The sequence below is a fragment of the Anabas testudineus genome, chromosome 22 (assembly GCF_900324465.2).
Source record: "Anabas testudineus chromosome 22, fAnaTes1.2, whole genome shotgun sequence".
Taxonomy (NCBI): Eukaryota; Metazoa; Chordata; class Actinopteri; order Anabantiformes; family Anabantidae; genus Anabas; species Anabas testudineus.
The window spans coordinates 8288647-8301877 of record NC_046630.1 but is presented as its reverse complement, the minus strand read 5'-3'; the positions used below and the strand labels follow the sequence as shown (position 1 = coordinate 8301877).

The 13231-nt window shown below is 41.4% G+C and overlaps 1 protein-coding gene across 1 annotated transcript in view; it reads left to right on the top strand.

Moving 5' to 3' along the window:
• dph6 (diphthamine biosynthesis 6) overlaps positions 1-11663 on the top strand; it is a 51147-nt gene extending 39484 nt beyond the window's left edge. Inside the window, exons 13-15 of the mRNA XM_026340061.1 lie at positions 371-619; positions 4835-5222; positions 10269-11663. Of these exons, the coding sequence (XP_026195846.1) occupies positions 371-619; positions 4835-5222; positions 10269-10387 (756 nt within the window). The 3' untranslated portion in view covers positions 10388-11663. The remainder of the gene's footprint in view (positions 1-370; positions 620-4834; positions 5223-10268) is intronic.
• Positions 11664-13231: the final 1568 nt, after the last annotated feature.

Genomic DNA, 13231 nt, shown 5'->3' with positions numbered 1-13231 from the left:
GGAGAGGTGGAGCTTGTTAATGAATGCGCTGCTAATACACTTATAATTAATGTTAATTTGATTATAGCACCTCACTAATTAATATTTACTTTAATAAATCTAATTTACTCCTTTATTAAACTAAGTTTAATAACTTTTCTGGTTGAATGGCTTCTGCACTTTGTTGAAATGAACTGAATAAGTTATCCAGTCTTTTTAATATACTACAAAGGTGCAGCAATGGCAACGTCTGCCCTACAAATGCAAAGATTTTGATGATTATTGCTGGTGTATTTGATTTAAAAGCTGTAAATAATTTATACGTAGATGGCTGTAGACTCTCACTTTTGTTCTTGTTCTAACTGTTTTGCTTCTGTCTTCTTATCTTCAGGTAGATGAGTCCGTTTTCTGTGCTGGCCAAATTGCTTTGGTCCCCTGTACCATGCAAATGGTGAAGGCCGGCACTAGGACACAGACCCTCTTGTCCTTCAGCCATGTAAAGAAGGTTCTAGAAGCTGTGATCAGCAGCTTGACTCTGGCTCATGTTATCCAAGCTCACTGCTACACCACAAGACACCAAGACATTCCCATCATCAGGGCCATCTGGGAGAGCATGCTGATGGCTGCAGTTGAAGAGAAGGTCAGCCAGTGTGGACTGGAATTTTGTTTACGTATTACATACCAGTGTGTAAAGAGAAAGGCCATGTCTGGCTGTTTTATTATAGATGCAGAGGAAATATTGATCATGCTGACATTATGATATTACACCCACACAGGACGAACACATGATTAATGAATTAAAAGACAGTAGAATAAGTAAATGAAGAGAAACTTCTCATAGTATCCAAGTTTTTCAGAGGCCTTTCAGAATTGTGTTTTATAGTTGTGAAATAAGGGAAAGTTCCTCGCCCCACTCTGTGCCCCTGAGACCCAAGCCGTTGCGACTGATATTTACCAGTGAGTGTGCTCATGAAAAGTTGATGATGTGGGATACGCTGGTGTCTTTGATAATGTGGAGCTTGGCACAGAAGCAGATGTCTTCCTCAGAGCCTCCCTAATCCTTTGCCCCCAAACACCATTTTGGAGCGCCGTTCAACTCTCAGAGCAGCTTATCCCCCTCTCCACCCCACTTTAATGCCACCTCCCTCCATTCCACCACCCCAGCTTGCAACCCTTGCTCCATGCATCTAGCAGGGACACCAGTCTCCCATGGCAGCCCAGTTCTCCCGTAATAATCTGTCTAGCCAGGGGACTAGAGCCTTAGGGACAGAGGCATGAGCCCACCTCCAACATGTGGCTCTTTGCAGTGCTGATTGGTGTTAAAAACTGCAGAGTCAATGTCAACTTTGTGTTATTTCCTCTATAATATACACGTATATGAAACTATGAAAAATATATGATTTAAATTCTGTTCATAGTCTATTCATTATTTCAGTCGAATGCATTTACTACAGTCAGGAGCTGGAATCTGCCTTTGAATTAATTTGGCACATTTTACCTTACTATAGCTCACAGAGGAGTAGAATTCATAGAAGTGATGTCCATAAAGTATTAATTTAGCATGCAGATTAGGCTGTTCAGATAACCGGGATAATTAATTAAGGGCAGGGCTTAGGGATGTGATAAGACCAGGCTCATTTCAGAGGTCACTGAAGTTGGACAACATTGCCCATCTGTTGTGTTTCCATGTGATGTGTCAAATGGATCAAAAATATTCATATAGGTGACCCAGGAGGCCATATTTTATGTTAAACAGAGTTCCATTTTAATTTATTAAACTAATTAAAACCTGTAAAATGTTTATCTAAATGTAAAAACTATACAAGAAGGTTACACCTTCTGGCATTGAGTGAGGTAATACATTTTATTCACTTAGTATAGCATATCGCATAAGGATTACTGGAGATTAAAATTATTTACTTGGGAATTTACACTTTCTTATTCTAATCTTCCCACAATGAACCATTCATAAATTGGACTTGAAAAAAAAAAACAATGTATGTTATGGTTCAGTTATGAATGCTGATTTCAAATGCTAATTGTAGCCTTGCACTTAGCCTCATACTTTTGAACATATAAATATAAAAGGGATACTTTTCAGACCTGTGAAGTGCACGTTTATGATGGAAACACCAATGCTCAGTGGATATGTGAAGCCACGGGGCCATGTTGTTGTTCTGCGTTGATAATTTCTCTAATCAGGTGGAGGAAGAAGCTTGCAGGGTTAATTGGGAGCATACTGGAGTCGCTATAAGTGTGAAATTGTATTTACGGTGCATTAAACCACAAAGAGCCTGTTTGCCTGTGTGTGTGCAAAGGGTTTGATGAACAGGAAGATGTTGATGTGCGTCAATAAATGTTAAACAGGTTCCATTTGTGCAACAATAACAGCTTCTGAAAATATGTCAAAAAGTAACGGATTTAATTTCTTTTCTGTTCATAAATACACATTAAAAAAAAAAATCTTTATATTTAATTAATTTAATACTAGTTTATAGGCTATCGACACTACATTTACTACCACAGTAAACCCTTTTTTCATTATTTGTGCCCTATTTACTTGGAACTTTTCAAATAACTCTGGCCTGTGTCATGGTTTTATAATGGCCTTGTGGCCTTTTCTTCAACCCACTGACATGGCTCTTTGTGTTTCATTTCCACAAACACAATCTGACAAGCTTTAGAGTGGAATCTTCAGAACAGAGAGTGAATGAGGGAGTGAATGGAAAGGGATATTATAGCAGACTGACAGCGCTACAGTAAGTGCTGAGACATAGAGCCACATGCAGAAGGCCTCCTGCTGGGCAGGAAATGTAGGGGAACTGGCTAAGCAGCGCAGTCCCATCAGCTCCCCGCTGTTCCCCGCTTTTACACCACTTCCTTATTACCGTGTTTACCGTTCGGCTTTCACGCCTCTCGGCCCTCCAGCCCACCACACACTCCAGGCGCACGGACATGAGTTAGAGGGAAGAAAGTGGGGAGAAAGAAAACAAACATAAGGAGAGGCAGGTCACACCCCATCAGTGTGGAGAGCTGAGCGCAGCAGATTCAGACTTCATGTGTTTACCTGCTGCCTATGGAGTGAAAGAGCACTGGGGAAATGGCTGCATGCTTTGGAACTGAAGTAGGATGAAGTAATGAGATGGATTGTGTTAAGTGGTTAGTGTAGAGCAGAACAGAGCCCTCTACACACTTGCTCTCTACCACCCGCCCCCCCCTCTTAACTTACCACTCAGCTCCACCATATATCAAAGTTTCCGTTTTATTGGGTTAATGTAATAAATGATCTCTGTGCAGGTAAGGGTATCAGCATGCATACCCCATCTCACTCCTCTGGCAGGGAAACGCACAGTAATGACCACAATCAAGTTTGAAACATACACATGCAATTGCACACACACGAGAATGCTGAGAACTGCGGAACTAACTTTACGCCTAACGTTACATTTTGATGGATACATTAATAAAGAAAACGAATATGAACTGATGTAACCTTGTTCGACAGCTCTGACAAAAAGTCAGCAACTGTGCCGTGACAATAAAGTCCTGCCAGAGGCTGGAGCACAGTGCTGAGGTCCCCTGATCTCCCTGTGGATGGGCCATAGTACCTCCGCACCCAAGGCCTGCAGGGTGGCCTTTAAGCCTGGCTGAGCAAGACCCACTGTCCTGTCACTTGTCTCCCCAGTTCCCACTCTCTGTTCTATGTTCAATCACAATTGACAAGTGCAGAAACGGTTCCCCTCTAGGAGAATACCTAGCTTATGCCAGAAGTGCTAATATAACATTTATCAAAGCATAGGACCCGTATATGTGCTGTCACTTTGTCTGACATACTAAGAGGTCTGTGCTGACATGACTATTGCTCTTTGCTCTGTGATTGGTATTGTTGATCACAGCAAGCTGAGCTCGCTTCAAAATCAGCAGAGTAAACAAATCTCAACCTACCCTCTCCACACATAGTGATTCCGAACGCTGCTTTTTCACTCTGCAAAGCAAGAGTTGATACACAATTAAACGTTTGCTAAAGTTTAATCTGAAGGTAAGTGCTGCTTCAGTGAAGCCGGCGGATTGGGTCATGACAGGTCCGTCTGTTGAAGGGACAAAGAGGGTGTCGTCTGCTTCTGTCAATGATTTCTCTTTTTTGTGAGGGAAAATCAAAATAAAATGTAAGAAACCTGTTATTATTCTGCACTTACGAATTGGGGTGTAAGTGGATGAAAATTGATCCAGCAAATTGAAACGGGGGTTAAGTGTTTTTGCCCTATCGACTCCAACCGAAATGACGGTTATATAAAACACTCATTTCTCTCCCATTAGCAGATGAAGCCACAGCAAAGTATTATTAGAGGGCCACATTGTACCACTGCTCCAAGACATTTTGTTACTGCTAATGGCGCTCAGTCCAGAGGAGGAAAAATAAAGAGATCTCAGCTCTGTAGATAAAATTGAGGCAGTTTCCACTACATGCATGTGATGAAACTGCCATAACATGTTGATCTTTTTAGAAAGGTGAGAAGTCCTCTTGGATAGGACCGGTCATGTTAGCAAATGCTGCTAAAAGTGAATGCATTTGTGTTGGTGGTGAGTGCAAGCATTGTGGATTCTTTGAGAGTTGTTTGTACACTATCATTACCGAGGGTCACTTCACAATCACACATTAATTGATAGCCTGTCAGCCTGCCAAGTAAAAAGCCTGTCTTAGTGCGGCATAGCAGAATTTTTATGATTTACTTTACAATAATGTTTAATGTGGATGTTGCAGTGGGAGGATCATATATTTGATTGTAGTGTGTGGTATAAGACATTATATAATTTGCCAGTCAATTCATCTCAATGCCATCTGTGTTCATTGCAGGACTTGCTGTGGGAGCCTGAGCCCAAACCTGCTCCATTATTGGTCGTAGTGGTACCTGCCTTACCCAGGGATGCAGCCGTTGAGCTTCATGTTACTGCCGTTCATGAAGATTTTACCGAAAGGACTTCTTGTCACATTACTGAAAAGGTGGCCTGTGGATCCATAGAGTGTCATACTATAATGTCAGCTGACAGAAGCAGCGCTTCGCTTTCCCTTTCCCTGGCTGCGCCCAACGATAACCTGGCGGCCACTGATGTAAAGAATGTGACAGAAGCAGTTGGCTCTACTTTCAAGAAAGCCATCAAAAAGATGGAGGCTGACCTGGTGCCACTGTGTGCCAGGGTGTTCTACAAGTGTGCCCACTCACCAGCACAGCAGATTGTTGAAGGTATGTCCCTCAAAACACTACACACAAGATTTAAACTGATTGAATATCTATACATATTATAAGGTGGTTTATCCCAGATAAAGGCAGCAGGTTAAAGGTAACATGTGAGATACAAAGTGACAGCCTGTCTCTCTGCTCTGCAAAGAAAGTTTGAGCTGACAATGGTTAAGTAAACCCCATAAAGTATTCTTGGAAGCAGTCTCTCCAGAGGATCACCATTCCTTCCTGTGTTTAATTATTGTAAGTCATTTGTTGTGTCTGCACTGTGTACAGTAACCTAAGCAGCTGGCACAGTCTTTTGTCATCATTACACTTTTATACGCTACCGTCTACTCCCAGGATTCTAGGTTCTCATCAAGGCAAATGTGGAGCGGTATTTGTTTTATCCTGAGAGACGTTCTCTCTGAGGGAAAAGGGCAACAAGCACATCGATCACACAGCCTCACTTGTCAAGTCATCGCTGAAGCAGTCAATTAACATTTTTGAAACTGTGCCAAACCAGCCATCTTATTGTCATTTTTAGCTTTGACATAATTCATCTTCCGGACGACATGAAATTATGGTTACCAGTGATGAATTGGAAAAAAAGGTTGATCTGTTTAGAATGTATGTTGATACACATGACAGTTCAACAGTGCTATTTGTTTTCTTACCTAATTATATAATTGCTATTTAGTATTGTTTCATGATGTATGATGCATGTCATTTATTTTTTCTCCTCTCCCTCAATATAAAACTAAGAGGATTTAGCAGAGCGAAGGAATAAATCCCTCAAATGTAATTTTTCTTTGATTCGAAATGTCAAGAACTCTGTAAAATTGTAATGTTAATAATATAATAGATCTAAAAGGAACACTAGAATATATAAGTATAGTACTGGTTCATTGTTTAGCAAAACCAACTCAGATCTTCACCCTTGACATGTATATTTCTTTGATTATAGACACAAACTGCTTCTCTAAAACCATTTACTGGCTCATCATTGAGCTGGAATCTGTTACCTTACCCTGCACACACAGCGAAGTCCTGGAAGCTTAGCCAGGGGTGTTTTTATGGGTCACAGCCTATGCTCATTGAGTGATGAATCCAAAAAGTCAAAGGAGGAAAAGTAACACCTCTGGCACTAGGAGTCACAGCCTTGGAAATGCTGCTGTTAGCGAGCAGACAGACAACACTGGACTAAAATGTGACTGCACACCCCTCCTTTAGGTTCTTTGCGTTAGGATTCACAGCTGATAGACGTGACATATGCTCCAAATGAAACCTTTAAACATCTTGTCTCAACTTGTTACTTACGATAGAAAGGTTCTCTTAAGGATATGTTGCCACAGCTCCACCGAAACTTCAACTTTTAGAGGACGTGTGGTATTGATTTGTGATATTTTTTCAAAGAAAATAATAGTAATACATTTGTTATTTTATACAGTAACTATGAAAATTGGTTAAGTTGTGAAATATCTGCTTTGAAATACAACAGGGGATATCTCCTAAAGTTGCAATGACTGGCATAAGCCACCGTGGGGAAATGGAAACAAGCTATGAACACAATAATGAAATGTTTTCCCATTTAAAATTATACATGGATGGCAGCATTAGCATTAGAGAGCCAAATGTGCGGTGGCTAAATGTTCCAGTATGTTCACTTATAAGTCACTATCTGTCAATTGGTGCTCAGCCATCAGTGTGGGTTTTTAACACAACATCTTAAAGTCTTTGGTGAGAACAGCTGCCTTCTGCTTCTGAAAATGATACTGTGAGAACAGAGAGAGTGAACCAAAACACTAATGCTGTTCACTAGAAAACCAAAACAAGGAGCCAAAAGACACTGTAGAGACTGTTGACTCTGCACAGTCAGGTGATAATTCACTCTGGGTTCATCACTGTAAACAGCAGCCACGTGGTAGTGATTTGTTGTTGAAATTTTCGATCGTAGCTGCTTTAAAGTAAAGGTGCAGGGGTCGTCCGTTTCTCTATGACTCCACTGCAAACACCCAGCCCCTCAGCTTTTTTTGCTCATGCTCCTAGAACTAAATGAACAATTTTCATGAGCCAACACTCGCTAATTACCACCTCGTTTACCGGTTAATTTGACCAGTTTGGAAGTCAGTGTAGCACAACTAAAAACCATTGGCTCTGGGCCTTGGCCACTGCTTAAAAGCCCCATAAGCCCAGCAGGCATCAAGCATGCCACTTTTCTCTCATTTTCACCACAGCTTTCACCCCTCCTTCTATTCACTTTGGCTTACAATATTTATGAATTAATCAATAAAGTAAAAATGGCTGTTCAGCGTAAGAGGGTGTTGTTGCATTAGGAACGGTTTGGTCTTGAGAAACCAGAGATTTAACACCAGCCTTTTTAGCTCTCTGTGTGTTTGCTTTGAAGAAGAATAATGGCTGGTCCTCTTGGGGAGGTGGTTTAGTTCCATCCCATTGCTGATGTGATGGCTTTTGAATCATACTGTTCTTGCTTCCACTGGGCCCCCTCAATGAGGCTCCCCGTGTAGCCCAAAGGGGGACTGAGAGACCAACGGATAGGGAATTGGGTGTGTGATGGGAAGTGCTCATAGGAGTTTGTGTAATTATTGTAGGGGAAGTTAGAGGGAAGGGATAAAAGCAGTTTTTACTCAATTTAAGCCAAAAGCCAAAAAAAGTGCATGGTCATTCAAGTCACCTTCACCCCCCACATGTCTCTCATCCATGCATAACCAGGTACGTCTGTGCTCACAGTCACTCAAAGAGACTCTCAAAGAGAGAGTGCAATTATTTCCAAAGATCCAAAGATTAAAACAACCTGACATAAAACAGGCTTAGTGCGCAAGGTGTGATGAAGGGTGTGTTTCTTCTCATAATAAAACCATTCCCTGCCTGTGATCTGCCTAGGTCATTCTTTTGTCAGCTAGCCATCTCCAGAGGATCCTACTTCCCAGGGTGCACCACATGCTCTGATAGCCCATATTTAGGCTTTTAATGCCCTCCAAAAAAAGCCCTGTGTTCAGTGGGGGCATTTTAAGCTGTAGTGTATATTAGCTAATTAGGGTGTGTGGGCTCTTTGTAAGGATGTTTGGCATGCTGCGTGTGCTTCAAATGAAAGAGAATGAGGCTGATAAAATAGTGCTGAACCGCTCTTGCAACCTCTCGTTCCTGATGTCTCTTTCTACAAGTTCACACAGATGTCACACAGTAAAGCAAACGCAGAAGCAAAGATTTATTTATAAAGGACATTTTCATTTCAGGGGAGATTCAATGTGTTTCACATTAGAATCAAAACAAAGCAAGCAGGTGTAACAGGGCTTGTTGCAGTCAAACAATGCCAGAAAATATCTATGAGTTTCTTCAAATTGCAGTATTTAGCATTGTAACATTGAAGTAGGTAGACTGGAAAGTGGAATTTGCAAAAAATGACCAATAATTAGTCTATTACACATTTATAAGGTCATGCTGCACATCGGCACCAGTACAAACCCCACGAGCCCCTGTTAGGTGGGAAGTGTATTTATATTACTGTGTATTGAGTGCAGTTCAACCCTCAGTTGTGGAATAAAACAGTTTATGGACTTGGAGAGCACTTCTTCCTCAACAGTTTGACATTGTTTGTTACCACACTGCATGAATACCTTTCACATTTCTTATCTTTTTACATTACAAAGTTCAAAACGTCACAGGCTACTTGGTACTGTCAAATTTATCCAGCTAGAAAACAACTTCAAGCTAAAGTAATACTGACAGTTGTTTCCAGACAGCACAACACCAAGTGAGCTGCCACCTCGTGTCACATGACCTAAATTCTTTGCGCTAATTTTTTGAACAGATTTATCAGGTTCCAATCAACAGCACTGATGTTTATCAGAAACTATTAAATCATTTGTAAAAAACTTGCGTCACATTTGACTGGGCAATAATGACTTGTGAGATCTTTTCTCTTTTTGCAAATAAGTTTTTCTGCATCTGTCCGAGAAAATAAACCTACTCTACCAGTTTTTTGTAATGTGGCATCATAGCTCCGAAATGATAGGTCTGAATCAGTGATGGCATCCAGACTTCTAACCTGTGTTGTACTTGTCAGAGAAAGAGACACAAGAAGAGAAGAAAAAGAAGTTCTGCAGTACTAGTAGAAGTTATTAAAAGAGCATTAGATGCTGTTTGTCCACCAAGACTTGAGATAATTGGTCAGAAAATCCATTTTGACATAAATCATATTGGACAGACGTCATTGTGAATGTAAAGAGACTGTCTGAGACTGTAACAGTGATGGTATGATTGTGACATAGCAAGCAATCCCAGACGTGTAATTCTATTATGACCATGTCACATCTTAGTGACCACGCCCAAGTCCTATCCAACATACTGTTCAATCAAAAGAAATAAGACCGGTCAACCATGAGACAGGAGACTTGCACCAATTAGTGCACAGAGCAGAAGCAGGAAGGGGCAACATCCCAGCAGGCTGCTGCTAAATAGACAGGCTGTCATCAAGACCAGGCTCTAAGATGCTCAGTGAATTCTCACATGTCCACTGTATGTCTACAGTCCAGCCAAACACACACACATCACACACCAACATCTCACAGCTCCAGCAGAGCTGAGTGCCAGTCCCAACACAGCTTCCTAACATCCCAACACAACAGGATCCAGGGATCCATTCAACTAGCCCCCCCCCCCCCCAACAAGCTACTCAACTGTCAAAGGGCATGACAGGGTTGTCCCCACACTCCATTTTCTCCGTGTGTGTGTTTCTTTATAGGTGGCTCTGTGTGCAGGTTTGGCAGGGGTAGCTTAGAGTTCAGTGTTTGCTGACCATATGTCTGCACGGCAGGGAGAAGGGGGGAGGCCGGGGGAGTAAGGCGGGGTCTGCAATCTGACAAGGATTTAAGAATGCCAATAATTTCTAAATAGGCCTGTGTTCCCTGGTCAAAAGGTTAAGTGCCGCCTCTGTTCTGCGCCGCCCTTAGCTATATGAGAACTTAATGTCCAACTCTAAAGTTCTCATGAAACCAATGCCTTCTCTTCTTTTGACCCTACCTTTATTCCCCCCTCTCTACCTGACAGGACTTGAAGAAAGTTTAAGAAGTTCTCTAGAAGGATCTAGTCCGTCCATTGCCCTGGTTCCAGTCCTGGACTTGCCTGACTCACAGATCCTCCACCTGTCCTGCTGGCTCAGTTTATAGACACACAGCCAGAGTCAACAACCGGAGTCCAGTCATCCACAGCACTGGAATTCAGTGGGGCTTTTCTGGAGGAGCGAATCTGACAGCCCAACACCTAATGATTAACAACAGGACAAGGGTAAAAATGGAAAAGGAGAAACTGCGTAGCTGTGGACTGTTTATCACTGCTGACTGTTGACATGCAAACTTGTGTCTGTCTCAAAGTGGTTTTCACTGTCATGTGTGGTTTTGAAGATGTGTTTATTTCACTTTATATCCCAGAATTTAGGACCATAATCCACTTTGTCCTCCGCTGGAGTTGTAGACTGCAGCAGCTGTTGCTCTGCCTCGGAGAGGAGTCTTATGGAAGTTGTTTCACTTAAAGCTGCATACCAGAGACTTGAGACCATAGTCTACAGAAAAAGACACCAGTGGCATATCATTCCATGGGGTGATAAACTGTATCCCCCGATATCCCACTGTTTGTGGTGGAATTTCTCTTAGCACACTAGCTAACACCCCTCATAAAGACCTAACGCCACCACTGACACCATCTGTTCAGTTGTAAACCTATAGATTTACTGTCTGGTTTGTGACTGTATGTAATGTGCGCAGATGATGTGCCTGTGTTTCTCACTCTCGGGCTCTGTGAGACTCAAGGTGTGTTATTATTTTGTAATAGGCAATCAGCTTCAAGCACCTGAAAAGATTAAGCCTCTTTATGTTTTCTATTGATTCTAAAGCAGCCTGGTTAATAGGAGGGGGATGCTACCACACACAGCTACAGGGTAGGTGTGTTGGGGGGTATCCGTGTGACCATGTGGAAAGAAAATAACACCATTAACCATTGCTCCTGGAACATTTCTTTTCTCGAAGATCATGAACCGTATTGATAATCTGAGTTAGAATGCATCTTCGCTCCGGCTATTCCCTTCATCGTGCTTGTGATGGCAGCAGAGTGGAGTGGGCTATTGATCTTCGCTCGCCGCCGTGTTGTTTTGATTGTTGTTATCAAAACTTGAACAATAGAGGCAGCCTGAAGATTTTTATTGAGGGTTGAAAAACACAAACAAGTAATTATTTATGAGATCGAGCAAGTCGGTGTACCATAAATATACTGTGTGTCAATATTCGCCTGCTTTGGTCCCACCATGGAAAATTGGGAACTTCTGAATGATCCAGATATTAATTCCGGACTAAGACTTTCATTTTTTTTAATAAAGCACTTTGATTCTATTTCAGTATTTTCAATAACTGTTACTGTTTAACAGCCACTCATTTGTGACACGCATAGCCAATAAAGATATTTATCCAAAATGCTTTCTCTGTCAGTTTTTTTTAAAATCTGTTTAAATATAAGTTTCATCTTTCTTATTAACAACCAGTAACAACAGCAACCACTTGTTGATCGCACTGTAAATTCTACATTCTGCTTTTCAGATTGTTTGGTTTCATGGACACAAGCAAAGCCACATGTATAACATCACACCCTTGTCATAGTCAATGTGATGCCCTGTGGCAAACGCATTTCTTTGTGTGCTTACCACTGTGTTTCCACAAAATGAATAAAGACAGGGTGACATTTAATTCCTCATGTGTTTGGTCAAATGTACATTTTCTACCAAGCCTGACCTGCAACCACTCTGCAAACAAACTAGCTGTTGTGGCGAACATTGTCCTTTGTGTGCAGGGTACCAGCCCGCGGCCCTTGTCACTGTGGCCTTGCACATGGACTTTAACTGTGTTTTTCTTCCTCCGGGCTAACCAGGCTGATGTGTGGGACTCTCTTTCCCCGTTGGAGTGAGCTACAGTAGGAGAGCTCGGCTCAGGAGCGGCCTCGCTGCACAAGACGCCTACTGAACATTGCGGTTTGTTTGCCTCAGTGACTGTGGTTTTGTTTGTTTTCATGTTGGAATCCTTTTATTTCATTATGTGTCGTTTTCCTCCCCTGCACGCTGTATTGTGAAAGTCTGTCTTTATGGTCACAGCACGGACTTAATGAAACTTGCTCTGTCTGCTGAACTGGCAAACCATCTGCAGGTTATTGAGTGGTGTCTGCTGCTCTCTTGTGGTCAACATAAACAGTGCAATTTAAAAGTGCAGTACTCATCAAGGGGATCATCAAGTTAGTGCAGTTACTTAAGGCAGAAGAAAATATTAAATACATCTCTAAACATTTCACATCGGCATACAGTGCAAACAGCTTCAGTGATTTAAAAAAAAAAAGCCTAAACATTAGGAAATATTAAACAAAAATAATAATTGGGAGGAATTATCACAATACATCATAGACAATACAATATGCCCTAATATTTAGGGCATATTTACCTCTAATACTGTTGAAAAGCGTCTGTGTAATACACTCTCTGTGTAATGATAATTACAAGTATTACTTGTTAGTAATACATTCTGATATTTGTAAGATATTATACATAACAGTGTTATACATATAGCTTTACCAAAAATGTAACTGGTATATGTCATAAATAAAAAAATATATATCACTACAATAACACAGCTGTCACGGACAGGAACCGGAAGTCTTTGTTTCTTCACGTACATTTTTAAGGAACGTACGTGCTTGTTGCTCGAAGTTGCCGCCGACCGTGCATGTTGCTCACATTGAATCGTTTGCAACAAGGATCAGGTGAAACCGTACAGACCATGAGTGCAACACATCGTCAACAGATAATAAAAACATTAGCTAAAAATGCGATTTCAAATGAAGTGCGTACTTTTGAGGTGTACGCCAGACAAAGCTGGAGTTGTTAGCTAGTTCCGACTAATGTTATTGCTACAAATGTTAGTATGTTGTTACCGACTTTATCACATTCCTGTGTTATTAACCAGTAATACTGGTTATGT